The 20,154-nt window shown below is 38.9% G+C and overlaps 1 protein-coding gene across 3 annotated transcripts in view; it reads left to right on the plus strand.

Moving 5' to 3' along the window:
- CD226 (CD226 molecule) overlaps positions 1–7,817 on the plus strand; it is a 91,426-nt gene extending 83,609 nt beyond the window's left edge. For all 3 annotated transcript variants that reach the window (XM_049619634.1, XM_049619636.1, XM_049619635.1), the window contains one exon: positions 1,792–7,817. In XM_049619634.1, coding sequence (XP_049475591.1) covers positions 1,792–1,905 — 114 coding nt within the window. In that variant the 3' untranslated portion in view covers positions 1,906–7,817. The remainder of the gene's footprint in view (positions 1–1,791) is intronic.
- Positions 7,818–20,154: the final 12,337 nt, after the last annotated feature.

The raw sequence follows: 20,154 nt of genomic DNA on the forward strand, positions 1-20,154 counted from the left end.
TAATAATATTTTTATATCATAAGGTTATTGTGAGGATTACATTATACCACGTAAAAGACCTGAGGCATAGAAAGCACATTAGAAAGATGCAGTGCTATGGTTTTCATTATCATTATTATGGTTTTTATTGATTTATTAACTGAAGGATGCTCAGATTTCTGACAGGCTGCAGAATTTTCACTCCACCTTCCCCTACAGATAAAAGGGATGCTTATTTTCATGTTCATTGTCTCCACTATTTGTCAGATATTCTCTTTAACATATATTATTCTGATTACAAAATTTTACACTAAAGCATTTCTCCAAATGTTATCTGAAATTATATCCCTTTCTCTTTAATTTAATTATTTGCCATTGAATTCTACATGGCCAAAACATCAAGTAATGAAAAGTTTCTGACAATCTAATATGTGTGCTTCAGATTTTTTGTTACCTATTTATCTATTGGTTGAACTTTTTTCTTCTTAGTTACTCTCTACACAACAAAAAATGTTTCTGGATAATTCATGGCCGCCTTTTTGAAAAAAAAATTTTTTTTTTTTCAACTTTTTTTTAAATTTATTTTTGGTACAGAGAGAGACAGAGCATGAACGGGGGAGGGGCAGAGAGAGGGAGACACAGAATCGGAAACAGGCTCCAGGCTCCGAGGGGTCAGCCCAGAGCCTGACGCGGGGCTCGAACTCACGGACCGCGAGATCGTGACCTGGCTGAAGTCGGACGCTTAACCGACTGCGCCACCCAGGCGCCCCATCATGGCCGCCTTTTTGACACTAAGTGGAAAGACTGAGGAAGTCCTGTCTTGTGTCATCTGCCACTCTAGCAAGCAATTAAATAGTGCTCTGTCATACACAATTGTGGGAGTCCCTCCTTTGTCCTTAGCTGATGTCCACTCAAGCCAACCTAAAACCAAATTTATTGCTGTGAATTTCAGAGGAGCAAAAAGCTTTGCAACTTCCTTGCATTAAGTGTTCAACTTGTTCAGACTTCTGTAGAGTAATGATATTTTGAACGATGGTTAGGAAGTTAGATAATAAGTTGGATTGTGATCGAGGAAGAAGCTAGACCTGCCTGATTGTTTTGGGCCTGTAGGCACGCTATGTAAGGAACAATCACACTGCAACATTCCTTCTGCTTTTTCCTTGCACCCGTTGGAACCAGTCGCAATTTCCAAACTTCTCACCAAAAGACCTCTCGCTCTTCTCTTCCTTCTCTTTCTCTCAATTTCTCTCTCTTACCCATGCCTACATATTTTCTGCCAAGTCAAAGTGACTTGATTAGGGTAGAGAATATTAATGATTATGTAACATCATTTTGGAAGTAATGCCACTTTATTTTGTTAATTTCTTTTATTGCCTTTAGTTGCTTATTTTCAAGACATGACACTGTGTACTTTAAAAGTATTGTTTATTAAAATGTTGATTCAACAGAAATTATTGAGTGTCCACTATGGGAGATGCTATATTAGACTTCCATATAAAAATGAGAATAATTGTTCTTATCAAAACAGCCTAGGACACTGAGAGAGAGTTCTAAGTCTGAACGGGTATTTCATAATCTATAAAATATAGCAAATGATGATCTAGATTAGTCTCCTGTTGCCTTTCACTCTGAGCCATGCAGGTCAAGAATGTGATTTCTCATAGAAGTTCAGTACAAGGAAGAGACTACTTTATGAAGTTAATCATAATAGATATTTGACGTAAATTGTGGTTGATTTAAGAGATTTGTTTTGGGTATCTTTGTCAGCTGCTGAAATGCAGTGAATCATTGACATTCTGTCTGTCTTTCTAGGCAACCAACAACTACAGAAATCCCATCTCTACCAATCAGTCATCGGATTGTGCAAAAGAAGATATTTATGTCAACTACCCAGCCTTCTCTCATAGACCGAAGACTAGAATCTAAGCTTTTTCCTGGATCTGAGCAAAACTTATGGTGACTGTTACGTACATGGATCTTAATATAATTTCTTCCCACTACTCAGTGCCTATCCAGGATACCAGTTAGCTACATTTATTTAATTTGATAGGAAAGATACTTTATTACCTAGAGAACATTCTTAACAGAAATGTTTCAGAAAACCTGACTCTAATTAACTTAGACATGAAGGGAAACTTACTGAATCATGTAATGGAACCATCCAGGGGAGATGAGGCTTCAGGCAGGGGTTATTCACAAAGGTTTAAATGTCTTGTCTAGAATGAAGTATGGGCATACACCTGCCTCTGGATTCCCTTTTGTGGTATTGGATCCACTTTATTGGTGTTAGCCTCTTATTCAGGCATTTCCCTTGTGTATCTAAAAACCCTTGGCAATTCACAATCCTTGTTTCTGCCTGGTGGAGAGGTTACTTCTCTGATAGAGCAAACAGATTTGGTTATTTGTGCAGCATTAAACAGGCAACATGGCAAAAAAAGATGGAATCAAGGGTTTAAGTCAAGGGTTCACCTCTAGACCCAGGAGTGGGGCCAAAGCACATTACTGGGAAATTCAGAGTATCATTAGACGAGGGAGACGGGGCCCGGAAGCTGAACTGGTTACCAACAAATGTGAACAGCAGTGCCGTTCTGAGACATCTCTTGTTAACCAACTAAAAAGAGAGTATGTGGATGGGTGTGAGTTAGCTCTCCCTCTCCTCACTTTAAAATCTGCTATATCAGCAGAGTTCAGAGGAGTACTTGGTAGCAGAACAAATGAATGGTCAAGAGGAAGATAAATGTGACAGGGAAATCTCTTCCTTTTGTATTATCAAATAAAGTAATCTCTGATCCTGCATAGAGTTCTTGCCCCTCTCCCTGGCCTAGCTTTAAGAGCAAGTGTAGCAGAAAGTCCAATAGTAACTTAATGTTTTTGAATTTTTCCACTGTTGAGAATTATTTAAAAAAAAATTTTTTTAAATGTCCACTTATTTTTGAGAGGGGAGGGGAGGGGCAGAGAGAGGGAGGCACAGAATCTGAAGCAGCCTCCAGGCTCTGAGCTGTCAGCACAGAGCCCCATGCGGGGCTCAAACTCACAGGATGTGAGATCATGACCAGAGCCACCCAGGTGCCCCAAGAATTATTTTTAATATGTATATGCTCTCAGAAGAGTCAGGCATCTAGGCATTATTGATTTTTTTAAATAACTATGTGAAATCTGAATATGAGAAAAAGAATGTTAGCTGGAGTGTGGTTTGGGTTGTAGGGTAGAAATGTGGGGGGAGGAAATACTAGAGCGCTATAAGGAAGGAGGAACAGGGAACAAAGAATGGAAACATACAGACAGAAACTTGTCTTGCTTCATAGTTTGGCCAAAGACAACCCTAGTGATGTCACTACAGAGCCATTAGTGGCCTTATGCCATTGTCCAAATTCTAGGTGGAGGCCAACAATGAAAAGTATTTATGAAACTAAATGATGATCATGGCCACCTTGAAAGCACAATGGTCGTTACCAAAGACACCGATCATTCATGTCTCAAATGTATTTATTACTCATCTCTAAAAGATTCATCACAAAACTGCATCGAAGGATCAAAGTTGTAGACTTTTTTTGTGATAATTTTAAGTGAACCCAAACCAAACTCTCTCTGTTATCTAGGCAGATTCTAAACTGTAATTTACAGTTTTAAGCAAGTCAGTCGGTGTTTTATGATTATAGCTTAACTACTATGCATGCTAGATAGTGCAATAACTCTGTGAATTACAGAAATTGAGTGCTCTACCTGTTTCAGAAGGGAAGAAGTAAAAATGACTGCTTCTCAATTGTACTTACATCCATGTATTTAGCTGTTATTTTTATTTTGTTTGCTTAAAGATCTTTATATCTAGATTCATGAGGTATTTCCAGAAATATATAACACAGTCAGAAGGTAGTTTACAAGGAAACAATTCTACTATTTTGTTAACTATATCAGATTTATAAAGGTTTCCATGGCTGAATCTGTCAGTTTGCATGGTGAAGCAAACTTAGCATCATTTAAAAGATAAACGATTTCTTTTTCCTAAAAGTCAAAGACAATCAAAATGACTTTCTGGAAGATTCTGATGACCAAATTCTCAATGACAGATATGAGTGAGAAGTAAAACATTTCTACCATTGCAATATGAAATGTGAATGGAAATGTGAATCCCACTTTAACAGAGAAAATGATCACGGGGCTGTTAGGTGCACAGTTCAGCCAGAGACAGCTGTCCTGGTGGTTTCACTCATGGAAGACTTTTGTAGTAGGGCTTCTAGAACATTTGCAACCTGTTTTCCCATGGATGCTTTACTTTCTCCTTAATCTGTCACTCAAAATATTTATGAGGACTATATACTCTGCCCTTCTTCTTCCTGTACTCTTCCTCTGCAGAGCGCGGGATCTTTCAGGGATGTGGAGCCCTTCTAAGTCCTCCTGGAATTTCTCTGAACCCCCTGCTGGTCCTGTTACACTCTTAGCTGTTCATGCCGATGAAATTCTACTCACTGATTTTCTTTCTCTGGACATCTTTGCTTATTAGCAAAGCACTTTCATGGTTGTGTGTTTAATAGTATTCCTAATTTGCTAGAGTTTTGTAACTCTATGTAATAAATATATAACTATACCTACTATATATATACTACATGGTATATATATAGTATATTGTGTGTGTGTGTGTGTGTGTGTGTACACAATGTATATATATTGTGTGTGTATGTGTATGTATGTGTGTGTGTGTGTGTGTGTGTGTTGTACCTACTGTGTGTGTTGTACCTAATCTGTTGTACCTACTATTCCGGTTGTCACTAAGGAAACAGATCAAAACAGATCCGCAGAATAAAAGGTCAGAATTGAATTAAATTATGTTTTAAATCTTTTTTGAAAGGTGCTACTTAGGAAGGAAGATGCTTCCTGAGATTCTTTTTTACATATATAATTTATGGTGATATGTAATACGTTACATAAAAATCTGTGTTTCCTTTGAATGCCATTATTTGAATATTTACATTAAAGAAACTGATTAAAGGGAAGTGCTGTGTAATGACGAGGTAGGTAAGTTTGCTAAATGTCATTAGAGTAAACAGTTTGGTCAGGGAAAGAATGCATGCCATTAACTTACAATGACTAGGTATTGATTATATTATCGCCAGAGAGACCTTGAGACATTATTTAAAAGACTTTATGCACACTGAGAAAATAGAATTGAAATTTCATTAGCTTGTAATTATGCTTATGGATGGAAGACAATGGATGAAGCTGTATTCTTTAGTTATTAAATATCAAATTTATAGGATATTTTAAGTAATTCCATTTATTACTAAAATATACATATAACTTTAAAATACATTGGTTATCAGTTTACAAGACAAAGAAAGATAAAAATAACTTCAATAAGTTTACTTTCACTGTAAACATTCAAGTGATATTGGTTTATATAGAACTATGTTAAATAACACCTACAGTTATAGTAATTTGTAGAGTCCACACTGTAATTAGAAATTACTGTAATCAAAATGCTTCTCCTGGATTTATAATAATGTGCTATATATTCTCTGCTGCTTGTGTGAGATTTCAGCAAGATTGGAGGTATTGTACAAGTCGATGTTTATAAAGTTCAGGTCGAGGCACTAAAACTGTGAGTGCGGTATTCGGCTACTTTACACAATAGTGAAAAAGACATGTTTGAAAACTATAAAATGACACAAACCTATAATACTATTATTTATCATCATTAGTTTGGCCACTATTAGAATGTGGTGCCTAGAAAGTGTTGACCTTCACATTCAGTCTTTTGCAGAAATTAATATATTTTTCCACTAGTCTTTTCACTGGAAAGATTCTCCGCCAAGTTTCTAGGCTCTTATGCATTTATCTGAACAATAAAAACAAGTGTTTTTTAAAAAACTTTTCTATTGCTAGTGACCCGTATGCAGAACGGTGGCTTCTAGATTTCATCACAAAGCTTTCTAAGGGAATTTTACGAATCTTCAAGGTTGGTTTACATATTACATAGTATTCCAGATTCAAAGCACTAACTGTGTTGTAAGACGTTGTAATAAAAGACCTAATCCGGGGACGTGTGTGCTAAATGTCTGCAATCATTTCCATTTATTGCCTGTTGTCCCTGTTTGAATGAAGTTAGGTCGGTCACCGTCGTTAGAACATTTGGCCCAGTGTTATGTGTAATTTCAGATTCTCTGCTTTTGTAGGGAGTGCAGTGTCCTTGACATACTGTATTCTGTTGTTTGAAGGGATAAAGCGCCGTGTTGCACCATCATGAGTTTTATTTGCCATCAAAGGATATTAGGGAGAAAATCCCACAGGGTAATAGAAACATGAGGAGTTAAGTGCAGAACAAATTCAGAACACCAAGTATTGAAATAATCCCGTATTAATACAAATATTTTGGAAGGATGGGCTGGTGGGAAATGTATGCACGTGAGGTGAGTTTGTGGAAAGGAAGGCATCTGCATCAATAAACAACGTCTAAAATTGAAAAAAAAGATATAGTAGTGACGGAAGCATGCTACTCAGAAAAGCAGAGATAAAGTCATCGGTGGAAGTGAAATGTGTTGTCTCAATGGAGGGAAAATGGGAAGGGCAGGAAACAACTCGTTTTGCAAAAAACCCTCACTTTGAACCACATGCACTTAGAAAATGCACCGAATGTTGCATTGAGATAGAAGTTACGTTCGTCCAGCTCACCATTTAAGTGTTCCTACCAGTTTACGGCTCCAGGGCTTTGGCTCTGGGTGAGGCGTTACTGGTGGTTGCAGCTTTCTGGATGTGTCTGTCTCTGCAGATTTGGGGGTGATGGTTTGCCTTGAAACCTCAATTCTCTGATAGATCCAAGAGAAGTCACTGGTTCGTAATCTGTCCAGCTCTTTCTTGTCGTAATCAAGGCCATTACATCTCCCAAGCCCTTTACGTGTTAGCATTAAACCCGGAAGTCCTTCGCCATGTCCTTTTAATTCGTGTGTTTTCTGGTGCCTTGGTTTCTGACCTGTTTCTTTGTGCTGACATTATGAGGCTTCACTAGGCTGGTCTGACACTGGAACCGGATTCAGAATCATCTGACTTTGCTCCATGTTTCTCTTTGGCCCATTTTCATAAGCCACAGATCCACCTGACACAATATTTATGGAATATGAAAATTTGGCACAAATGTAGACTACAATCCGAAGATTAGTAGGAGATTATGCTCAGTTTCCTGACTATGTCCAGATCCACATCAGGCCTCATAAAAATTTTCGTTCAAAAAAAGCAAAAGGTAATAGAGAGAAATTCCATCTCAAACCATAAGAAGACAGTGATGGGTTAAGTCCTCCATCTGCAAAAATTAAGTCAAAGGAACTGTCAGTAAGACCCATACATCACAGAATGTAGTGTGAGGCACCAGAATGAATGAGCTGTTTGGGATTCTAGAATGAATGAATAGAATGAAATACAAATCACAGGGAAGTGTTTCCCTGGTCATGTGTATCAATATTAATTTAGGTTTTAGTCACATAAAAGATAAATGAGAATTAGAAAAATCTAAGGATAAGAGAACCCAAGGAAGGCATTAACAGCGCGATCAAGAAATACGCATACATCTATATGTTCTATGTGTTGTATTTTATGTATATGATTAATCGATCAATCAATGTTTGGCTTCTACAGAAGAAAACACAACCAAAAGAAAGATAACCAAGATAAACAAAAACGGAAAGGCACCTTGAGAAAGAAGGTGCACACATCCTGTGGGACTCTTACACAATGGTCGTTAGTGGAATGTTCTCACGAATGTGTGGACGAGTAAAATTTACAGAGAGGGAAGGAGGCAAACCATGAGAGACTCTTAAAAGCTGAGAATAAACTGAGGGTTGATGGGGGGTGGGAGGGAGGGAAGGGTAGGTGAGGGGCATTGAGGAGGACACCTGTTGGGATGAGCACTGGGTGTTGTACGGAAACCAATTGACAATAAATTTCATTTTAAAAAACATAAACATTAAAAAATAAAATATTTGCCAACAAAACAAAACAGAAAAAACCCAGAAACCCAAGGCAGAGCCCGTTGTTTCTTCGCTACACAGGGCCATCAATTAAAAGACTGCAAAGCTTTTCAGAGAGATCGCTCAAAAGCTTCTTCTCAGATTCAGCCCTGTTTGTTTTCACACGTTAATGGAAGTAGTGTGGAACACTTCTATTAAGTTAGACTGATATCAAGCAAACAGCCCCACACCCGGCTACCATCTCCTTCGGGCTGGGGAAAAGCATTAGTAAGAACCACTGGTTATTGTGTGAATCACATGTTGTTTAAGCTTCAGGGAAAAGACACTATCTAGATAGGAACCAAAAAGGATGAACATAATCTCTTTACGCAAGAGTTATCAGCAGTGACCTGAACTATCTGAGAGATCATAAAGCTCCAAATCCCACTCATAGATACAACATGAACACACACAGTTAAATATAACATATAAATATGGGGGGTGGGGAATGTGAGCTGGGGAGGAGCAGAGAGGGAGAGAGAGAATCCTAAGCAGGCCTTGTGCTTTCAGCGTGGAATCTGAAAAGGAGGCTCGATCCCACACACCATGAGATCATGACCTGATCTGAAATCGAGTCAGATGCTTAACTGACTGAGCCGCCTAGGCGCCCAGCGTTTTTTTCTTTATATTGCTGAGAGTGAGGGTTGCTTCTGGCTAGCAGCTTTAGTATTTATTGCTTTGGACACCAAGTTCTGTCTGTATTTAGCTCTCTGAAATATAATTGCTAAAAAACTATAAACTTCAAAATCAGCAGGCTAACTAAAACATTTTTGAATGGCTAGTGGAACAAGAAAGGGTTTCGTAAGTTAAGGGATTGGCTGACTGATTGTACCTGCTTCATGACTTGAAATGCATACTTCTTCCCTAAATAGTGAGCACCTTAAAGGAAGCCTCAACTCTTGCTCACTTTTGAATTCTTAGCTCTTAGAGGATTCAGTGAATGTTTTTTAAAGAGAATTTTGAGCTAGCATTTTCTCTTTGGGCTACCTTATATCCCAAGCTTGCAAATATTCAGAAGAGTGTCAGGTGTACAGAACACATCTGTGTTGTTCACACACATAAAGTGGGTGACTGAATATTTGTCTTCTGCTCAAATTTGTGTCAAGGGAGGAATTTGGAATTTTAGAGAATGTGATCTAAAACATTTCTTGGGGGGGCGCCCGGGTGGCTCAGTTGGTTGAGCGGCCGACTTCGGCTCAGGTCATGATCTCGCGGTCCGTGAGTTCGAGCCCCGCGTCGGGCTCTGTGCTGACAGCTCAGAGCCTGGAGCCTGTTTCAGATTCTGTGCCTCCCTCTCTCTCTCTCTGACCCTCCCCCGTTCATGCTCTGTCTCCCTCTGTCTCAAAAATAAGTAAATGTTTAAAAAAAAAGTTTTAAAACATTCTTCGAATAGCGGAAGCTAATTTGGGAGTTATGTCAGACTACTCTGTCTGATAATTTCCTGTGATTAAAAAAAGCAGGGTCTAACTACTGAGAGAAGACAGAGAGAAAGAGAAAGATAGAAAGGAGGAGAAAAAGGTGGGGAAGGAGGAGAGGGGGAAGAGGGAGAGAGAAATCCAGAGACAGCTTTGAGAAAGGTATTTAGGAAGCGAGGGAGGCTGGCTTCTCTCGCCTTTCCCAACTCCCTCATTTCTTGCCATCTCATGTCTTCTGTGGATGCCAAATACCCTTGTGCTGTGGCTTCCTCCTGACACTGATGTGCCTCGTGAGTAATTAAAAGTAGGCAAGAACCAAGACCCAGGCGATACTGCATACCCTTTACTCTTGTTGTGTAACTGGTAACCCCTCAGTGAGCATTTAGTGACTGACTAGCTTTCCCGATCGTATAAAGCATACGTTATGAAACACCTAGATATTAGGATAATTCACATTTTCATAAATGTTCAGGTATTCCACCTAGGTCTTGCTCAAACATTTATGTTGATAATTTACCATATGGATATAACAATTCGGTAAGTTTATCTAACGTTTTTCATGAGTAACTTAGAAATAAGGATAGCAGTTTTGCCATTTGGGGGGATTATTTGATTTTTTTTTTACGTTTATTTATTTAGTTTCGGCGGGGGGAGCAAAGAGAGAGGGAGAGAGTGAATTCCAAGCAGGCTCCACACTGTCAGCAAAGAGCTGGACACGGGGCTTGAACTCATGAACCACAAGATCATGACCTGACTTGAAATCAAGAGTCAGATGCTCAACCAACTGAGCCACCCAAGCACCCCTGGTTTTGTTCTTCTTAGTACATTACAAATATGGTGGAGTTACTATTCCTGGGCTGTGCCCTGTCACATGAATTTATTAAATATCTTCTTGGATGTCCACTCCAAGTTATACACACCTTTGCACTTTTCATGAAGACTTTCCCCAGCAAATCTAGTCCTCATGATTTCAATAGTGAGAAAAAAGAGGAAGATAAATCCATCAAATTCACATCACCAACTCGTTATGAAAGTGGCACCAAAAATCCATATCCGGCTATGTTTTGTTCAGCATTCAGAAAGAAGGGGCATTTTTGTCATCACTGCCCCTCCCAAACATGTTCCAAACTTGTACTGGCTGCAGAGAACTGAGAGCTGTCCTACGGTTTTCGTTGTTTCTTCAAAGGCATGACTTTGGCCAGATCCACCCCGTTTTAGCATTATGACTGCTCGATCCAGGCTTCCTCCCTCACTCTGGTGTCTCTGACCATCAAAGACAGATGGAAGGCTTGGCGCTCTCTTTAAAGACTGGACTCTACAAAAGGAAGAATACTACTAATGAATCTAGTGAACTAACAACAAATGCCTGGCTAATATTTAAAGATCAAGCTTGAGAAATAGATTCTGTAAATGTATTTCCAGACAGGTTTAAATCCAAGGGACAAAGGATTCAATATCATGGCATGGAAAAGAATAAAGCCATCAATATGGAGTGTGGCCATGACCCTACACATTTCATCTCTGACGTGAAATCTTTGTCTACCAAATGTTCATTTTCAGTAATTTTCTTTGGTTGTTAAAGGGTGAGCCCAGCGCTGGAGGGAAAGTTGTTTTCTAGCTTTGTGACACCGTGAAAGCCACTTAAAAACTCTGGATATCACTTCACTAGAAGATAAAAGTATTGATCACCAATGCCATTGTCATATTAATATTCTATGATTCCAACAAACCACGGTCGACCTAATAAAAATTATATGTTATTATAACATAAGATTAGGAAAACACTGGGAATGCATAATAAGTTCTCAGTAATCTTTCATTTAATAAAGGGCCTTCTTTTACTTTATTTTGAAAATAACAAACCAATGAATAAAGGAATAAGTGACATTCCTAACAAAGGTTAGGAAACTATGATTGTCAAAATTCTGTTTAATTACATAGTTACAGTTCATCACATGATAATAAAAATGTAAGGAAATCATATAATATAGTGCTAACAATATTAAGTAACACATGGGTAAAAACCATTAATTTAGATGTTTAAAATCTCAATCATGCAAAGCTGTGATGTAAAGTAGTATTTTTCACCTGTTTTTTGTAGAGATGGAGGACATTTTAATATTGCACAACTGTAAGTTACCCTCCTTGTAGCCATATCAGTTGTCAATTTCTTAGAATTATGAGTAAGACATTCATAACGATTGATGGGGGTGTCTATTCAGGATTGAGATATAGAAACTATGAATTCAGAAGGAGGTAATTCTTGAACTATGTATTTCATTTTACCAAGGGGAAAAATCACACAGACAGATTTAAAAATAATGTAATTTCCTAATTTTATTATTGCCTCATTACTGTAACATTTTCTGTTCTGCCAGAAATTCACATTTAGGTTTCAGGGACAGCTATTCCTTTGCATTCTGTTCCAAAGGTGGCTCAACTAGTATTTAAGTACAGACGCCCCCAACCTATTATTTATCTGGAATAAATTGCGACCAAAAATAAGGTATGCCAACTCGTATAATTTCCAATAGAAGCAAATTTGTAATGGATATTTTATTCCTTAACAAGGGCCTAAGCGTCCAAAGTTATTTTTTATCAAAATAATCATAAACATTATATAATCAATGACAAATGACATCTCTTTACAGTATAAGACCTCACACAGTATAAGTTAATTTAAAAGAATTTATAGAAAGAAAACATATAACACATAATTTAATATATTGTGAAGATTCATAAGGATAAGGATTTCGAAAGATGGGATAATTCTGGGCGGATCCAGGAAAAAGATAACAAGTGTGGCACATGTAGAGTAGGTCAAAAGTAAAAAAAGTGCCTGTGTGTGTATGTGTGTGTGTGTGTGCGCGCGTGTGTGTGCGTGTTAGGGTTTGTGTGGAGAAGGTCCAAGGGGCCTCTGCAGGTCCTGGGAGTTCTGTTTTCTGTGGTAAGGATGATACTGGCCTTTACGCTCATTTATTGTCAGGGAGTAGGTGGACTCGTTGTTGTGATTTATATACTGCCCGCTGTTACCAAAATAATATAGAGTGCATTTCAACTGGAAAGAATCCATATTCTCTGCTTCAGGTCTTCACAAAAATTTACAGCCTTCTTCCCACTGAACCCGCTGATAGCATAAGCATTGCTCTTTGAATTACGCAATAGATATGTAAATCTGAATTTGATTAACCAGATCATTTCATATTGACATATATCATGCTGATTTCTGATTTATATTTAACATCAAGATGCTGTTGTCATTTTATTCTTCATGTTCCTTGCCTTTCAGTCCACTTGGCAGACAGTTAACGATACTGAAACACCCCAGGAGCCCTCTCACATTGTTTTCTTTGAGAGAAAGTCTGCAGCGACTTTTGAAAGAAAATAATTGAGTCATCATCTCAATTCACCTTATTTTAGTGAATTTAGACTTTTAAATTTCAGATTCCCCAAAATAAGCAAGTCTTAAGAGGTTGTGGATCGTGAGGGTATTAGGGAAGCAATCCGATCCCAATGTGCACACAACTGCCTGGTCGGGGTAGATCCTTGCCCTACTGTATGCATGATTCTGTGCACACAAAAAGGGCTGGTTTTATGCTCTCTTTAAGTGGAAAATCATCCTAAAAGCAAAGAACAGATGGAAAAAGTTCATTGTATCAACAACTAAAACTAGCCCCAAATAACTATTAAAACATTTAAGTTTATTCATTGTTTTTAAAATTAGAATAGGGGATATAGTGTCGTAGGCATAGAAGAGAAGGCAAAATACAAACTTATTAAACAGAATTATTAGAAGGAAGCTGTAATATTTCGATTACAGATGTACTTTCCCTCGCCTTTAAATGCTTACAAGATATTAAAATCTCAAACTAGGGAAAAGTGTATGAAAATCATGAGTAAAGTGTGATTTTCATATTACTTAGTAATTTTAACCTAGTTCTCATTTCTCTAGACTTCAGTTAAATAGTTGTCTAATGAAGTGTGTAAAGAAAAACTTGATATGCAAGCTATTTTATTATAAAAAGAGTCATTTTCCAACTTCAATTGTGAATGGAAGATTTTTGAAGTTCACATGAAACAAAACGTAGCCCCGATGTTATCTAACAACATTGTGACAAATGCCATAAATAATTAAGCCAAAGTGCTACAGAGAGATAAAGATCCCCGAAATAATAATCACGATTACAATATGATGAATTAGTAGGAATACAAAACATATACACTTAATTAATTTATTTTTTTACTTTGACTATCACTTTAGAATAAATAGGTTTGAATCTCCAACAAGAACTGGGTGACAATGTAAGAGTCATAGAATTTATACCAATCATTCATGACCTACAAGACTAATGATTTGCCTCATAAAGCCTCTCTATTGACATTGTTGGTGATGAGTCCAAGAAGGGTTAGGAACGTCTGAAACAATTGAGGAGACACTTTAATGTCCCAGGGCCTATTTATTTAGAGGCCATGTGGCATTTCTCAACTCCCACTATGTCTAAACGGGAGACAAGATAGAGACAAGGAAACAGTGCTGGACCAGGAGCCCGGAAGTGGACAAAACTACTCCTAACTGTTTCTTTGTCTTTGAATAAGTGACAACATCCAGGTTTCCTCCTGAGTAGAGTGTAAACTGGGACCTTTATTCTACATGATTGATTCCAGAAACCAGCTAGCATCCTGCCCATCTAGAAAATGTGCCCAACACCTCATGATACTTCCATGAGAGTCTGTAAACTAGCTACTGCCTCAACAAGTTGTAATAATTGTAGAAATGATACACCAAAGGTTCACATTCTCAAGCAAGAAAGTAAGGATCTGTGGTAGTTTCAGGGAGAAAAAGGTGGGTTAATCTTTCAAACACATTCACGGGGAATGCACACATGTTGCTCTCCTCAGACATATTTAGCCCCCAGCCAGTGTCACTGATAACATACTTTCATTTGGAAACTCTAATGACGTTGGCCACACAAAAACGATCCTCAGGTTACTAAAGAGACATCTCAGTATGGGGATTTTGTTACACATTCTTTCACATTCAATAATTTTCACTAAACCTAAGGAAGCATAGTTGGTGGTTATACGTTGTCTTTCTGTGGTCACTTAAACATGGTGCAACTGACGTCCTCTTTGAATTGCATGCTCAGTACTGGGTGAAGCTAGTCAAAGAAGGTCAAGTCTGTGATATGGAACCGGGGTTAGAATGTTCAGAGAGTAGAGTCTTAGTGTTACTTTGGACATTTCATTGGAGTCTTTATAATTTTATCTAAATTGCTGCCCTCCTAAACTGGTCCTGTCCTCCTCTTCCCCCTTCATGGGAAATTGCACTCCATACATTTTATAGGCTAGGAATTCATCCATGTGGCACATCACCTCGTATTACAATTATTACTGCAAATCTAGTGACCGATTTGTATCTATTTGGAGAAGACCAAGGTTGGGGGATAGTAACGTACAGTTAGTGATTGATAAAGTAATTTGAAATTGCAAGATATTGATCGACAAATGTTAATAGAATTGGAGAAAAATGTATCATTTTCACTCTGAGCAGTTTTAAGTATAATATTTGTTATAAGACCTAACATGTTCAAGGCCTAAAGCTCAGCCCCACTGATTGTATATTGCCCTTTTATTGTGCTGTGTTATAATCATCAAAACTGGACTACAATTTTTTGTAAGAATATAATTTGCTTAGCTTGTTTTCACATAGCATTAATGGTTGATTTTAGTAAGTGGCTCAAATCATCTAGGGAGTAGGGTACTCATGCTTTTTTACAAAGTTTTCTGAGATATTGGCCAAAGAATGAGGGGCAGACATCAATCTTTATGATGTGTTTTTAATATCTACTCTAAAGATACCACATGCAATAAATAAATTGGATCTGTAAAAAGTATTAACAGTGTAACATTATTTATCAGTCCACTGCTTCTATATTGGACAGAAAGTATTAGTGGTTGACCGCTTTATAGGTGATAAATGATTTTCAAACATAATTGCCCAACGAAGACAGAGAAAAATTGTACAAGCTACTAGGATTAGTACTCTAGTTACTACTTGGTGAAAAAAAGTGAGGTTTATTTTTTATAAATATGTTTCACTTTATTTCACATGCTCTATCAAACGGCATCTTCCCTAGTACATAAGTAAATATACATTTCTTATTTCTTTAAGTTCAAATTGTGGCAGTGGCCAGAACTTATTGATTCATAAGTATTTGCAACCTGCATAAATAACTTAGTTCTGAGTGCCTATTACTCATTCGATGAATAAGTGAAAGATGTGTTTCCCACTCCCCTCCCCCCACCAGTATGGTAAACTATTGGGTCAAGGTTATTTTACACTTTTCCACACTTTAAATACAATGGGTGCAATAATTAAGATTTTCAGGAGAAAACTTGGGGACATAAAAACTGAATCCCCTGTGTCATCTTTCCATGAGCCGTGTGGACGCTCCGGGCTTTCTCTGCTCTCAGAAGAGCCTCGATCACTCGTGTCAAGTTCCTTCACCACTGGTCTCTTCCAACCTGATACGGAAACTGTGATCGTCTTCATTCATGTGCCTAAGTCTGGTTGGAACCCCAGTGGGGTCGCTCTCAGAAAGAGCCAAAGGATGTCTTTGGTTCACAGCAACCCCAATTACAGGAGAGGTATAATACAATTTCTGAAGGGAGAAGAATGACTCACAAAGTAGAGAGGCCTCTTCAGTCAAAAACCTGTGAGCTCAAGTGAGTCGAATACATGTTTACGACCATTGTAATTGCTCCCGTGAAATTGGCTTCATGAAGTTCCAGGAGAGGAGAATGGTACCGTAACTTCTCTTTCATCTTTGGTTTTTGTAGAGGATTTATCTGCTTGTCATTTTTCTTACAATGCACACTGCCATATGTCAAGAACAGTAGGCTAACATAAATTCTCCTCTCTGTTCATTTAGCAATTTTAACTTAGCTATGATTATAAGTATAGATGAAGAGTACAGATGCTAGAATAAATCTCCAAAAACGTACCGTGAGAGACTTTATAGCATTATTCTCATTGTGATACGATTGGGTTAAAGGCTTGGGAAGAAGATTTCTCTCACACATGCTTTTGATGACATTATTTTCAGAAGGAACCGGCCCAAGATGAGCCTGATCTTTGGTATCTCCTCAGTTAAGCTCACTGGTAACGATCCCAAGGAAATGGTGTTCTCGAAGCAATTCCATGCACGTATTGTGTCTTCCACCAAGTAGACACAAGAGCAGACTCATCTGATCAGCAGACTCCCCCCCACCCCCGGACTCCCTGTCTGTGCTCCTTGCACATGAATGAAGCTGAGACATGAACCAGGACCCCAGAGGGCCTTTCCCCACAAGTCTCATGTAGTGACTGTGGTCTCTAAGCAACAGCTCAACTGAGTGAGCGGGCGAGAGGCTTGCTCTGAATGTGGCACCACTAGGAGCTGTGCTCAAATGGTCTCAGCGGGGAGTTGCTCTGGTGTGTTTTACTGAAGGCATTTCAGAAGCAAATGCCATGTGCTGATTCGGAGGCGCTTAACCCCGAAAGCTGGGATTTTAGGGAAGGCTGTATCACCAGCATGAGGAACCGGTCATCCGCTTTTCTGCTGGGTCAGCAAAATTCATGGTGCAGAGAGTTTGAGTAATTTTCTTTTTACCCCTGAAAGCTTAAGATAATTATTTTTCACAGCCACATTAACTCTTATGATTAGCATCTTGACGGGGTTTTCATACTTATCTGAGAGATTCAGAGAGTCTAGGTAGTTGCTCTAGGTGTAAATTTATCTAGGAGGGACCTAGAACCATTTCTATTCAATAGTCATTCTCTGAAATAGGTTGTCAATAGGCACTCAAGCTACGGAGAGAGATTTAAAAAAAAGAAAGTCTTATTACAGATCAGCAAAACAAGTACCCCTTCAAAAGACCAACTTTAACAGTTTAAAGAATTTTGCCATTAGGAAAAAAAAATGAAGTTTTTATCTTACATGATCTGGGCTCACTATTCTTTAAACTTGCCTTGGAGTATTTACAAGCTGACCATTTAGGCATGTGGCATCAGATACTTCTAGGTAGAATAAGTTTTATTTTTACTTGAGTGAACTTCAAAATTAAGGGCAAAGTATCTTTGTTGACACTAATTAAATTAGCCAAATTCTTCAGTTCCCTTTAAACCTCGTAGGTTTGTCATTAATGTCAGAGATGAAAAAACAATTATACTTGCTCCATTTTCTCTTATAATCCCAGCCAACCCATGTCCATTAAAAAGAAAGTAAAGCCTAGCAAATTCTGCTGGCATAGCACATTACAAGGGACCAATGGCTCTTTGAGAACAGCATCTATAAAATTTTAAATAATTGAGATCTATAATCCTGTGGCCATTGTTCTTCTGACTGCAAACTAGCTGAGTTCTTTTTAGGTGTGTGTGTATATATATATATATATTTTTTTTTTTTTCCCCCTTTCTTGAAAAACAGTTTCTCATTTAGAGTCTTTCTTTTTCTTGAGATTAAATGGAGGCCAGTAGGTGATCACACCCAATCCTTCTCACGTAGTTCAGAGGGATGGCCAGAGAGAGAAACATCATCAACAACAAGGGAGTACGAGGCAGAAAGACAGCGTGGTAACATGGCATGTGGGACAGCTAGACTGCTTCCTTTGTTTTCCAGGGTCCCTCCTTCTCACATATCCATTTATACTTGTCACAGGAGCAGACTTGACTACGTAAATACTTTTGCTAATAAAAAGCCTTTTTTTTTACAGCACTATTTTAAAAATAGCTATTCAACATAACAATCTTAATTTTAATGCACCAAATTACAGTTTTCAACAACGTAAGTGAGCATATCCTGTCACCCTCAGCACACATTTGATATATACTTGTTAGATATACATGGATATAGCCATATCCATATCTATGTTTGTCTACAGATGCACACACACACACACACACACACACAGAGTAGAGCTACAAGGCCCTGCTTAACAGTGTGTTCTAAATCTCATTTTCCCTTAATTGTCACCGGGCTTATTTATATGGAGAGTTATGATGCCATTAGTAGACCTTGCTGGATTTGTCCCCATCAAAACCTTCCAAGCCACATAGCTTGTGGTGGGTGACATTATGTCTAGGGACAGACCCTGTCATCAGGTGGGAGGGCTGAGCCATGAGGACAGGGGTAATGCCCACCACCCAGGTACAACCCAGTGTGGGCAACTTCTCATGGTGCCCAGGCTTCTGCTACTGCCAGAACCAGGAATTTTATTTAAAGGACGATTTGGATTCTATTTTTGTAAAACATAGATTCCCCCCCTCCCCGGCCCCCCGCCAAGAAATTCAATAAATAAAGGACTTAGCCACAGAGTCAAGGAAGCAGAACTCCAGTGTTTAACCTTCCACTGGGATTGGGCTACACCCGGCCCATGTCAATGTTACTGCGATCGGTCTTCCAGGAGGCAGAGGGTGCAGTGACCCTGCAAGCAGGTCCGGACAGACTGTGTCTCTGGGCAGCAGGCTCTCTGTCATTGAATGAGGCTGGAGCTGTAGCTGAAGCCGTAACTGCTCGACCGGGACAAAGACTGCTGTGTCTCTTCGCTCTGCTCCGAGGCGTAGCTGGGAAACGTCTGTGCGCGCGACATCTTGGACGAACCAAAGCCGTGACCTGAAAGGAAGGAAGGAAGGAAGGGGGTGCTTAGAAACCCGTTCAGAGAAGCCAAGGGATATACCGAAAACAGATACACACACACACAGAGCCGAAGCCCGCAAATCCTCCAAAGAGAGCTCCAGGTAAGCATGCAGGTGTGGAAGACAGAGAAATGTGGTGCTGGACTCCTTTGTGGGTCACGAATGGGGTCGGTATTTTCCTCAAGTGCATCTTGTCAAAACTGCTGGAGGCCAGAGAGCTACGTAAATGTTCTAGGGATCTGAAACTTCTAGTATTCTTTAGCTATTGCAACAAAAGCAGAAAAGCTTTTCTGGAAAAAATAAAAGAAGTTGGTTTTGATGGAGAGCCTGGAAGCTGCATGCTTTTCTTCTCTACTCACTTTCAGGATACAACAGCAAATTACACACTTTCCTAAAACCTTTTTGAGCAGGCAGATTACGCCTTATCCTAACCAGTAACCATCCATTATCAGGAAAAGCCTTCCCCGTTGTAGAGTTTGGGGCCCTGGCTTATCCTGTTGGGTTTGGGAGTACCTGAACCCCCTCCGAGATACGATTAGCCTAAATGATAAGCCTTTAGGGTTACTAAAATAGCCTAAAAGTCGATTCTTCCAGAAAACATATTTAAAGAACATTCTATCCATGCTTTTGCTACTTCAGACGGGTCCAAAACAGAAATGGTTACTGAAAAGCTCATCAGAATGCTGACCACATAGGGAGAAAGTGTCTCTGGATGGCTTCAGATGGACTTTCCAGGGGCTTCTCCAACCTTTTTTCTTAACTGGGAATTAATTATTCTTCATACTTGGGAATGACAGTTATCTAACGGATGTGCTTAGCAAGCAGAGAAGAAAACTAGATCTTGTGTGAAGGAAAAGACGAATCTAGTTTGATTTGTAATGTTTCTGGTCTCTACCAGGAGGAGTCCAGAGAAGAGAGTCTGCTAACACAGAAATAGGGACCATCTCGTCTTGATCCTCCTTGTTCAAAGGACAGGAGGCACTGTCCTTTGTGAGGTCATGCACCTAATGCCAGTTTTGTCACCAGGCGTGTTTGGTGACTTGGAAAATATCCTTGCAGGTTCTGAACCTTGGGATCCAGGGAGAAATGT

This window comes from Panthera uncia (genome assembly GCF_023721935.1).
Source record: "Panthera uncia isolate 11264 chromosome D3 unlocalized genomic scaffold, Puncia_PCG_1.0 HiC_scaffold_8, whole genome shotgun sequence".
Classification (NCBI taxonomy): Eukaryota; Metazoa; Chordata; class Mammalia; order Carnivora; family Felidae; genus Panthera; species Panthera uncia.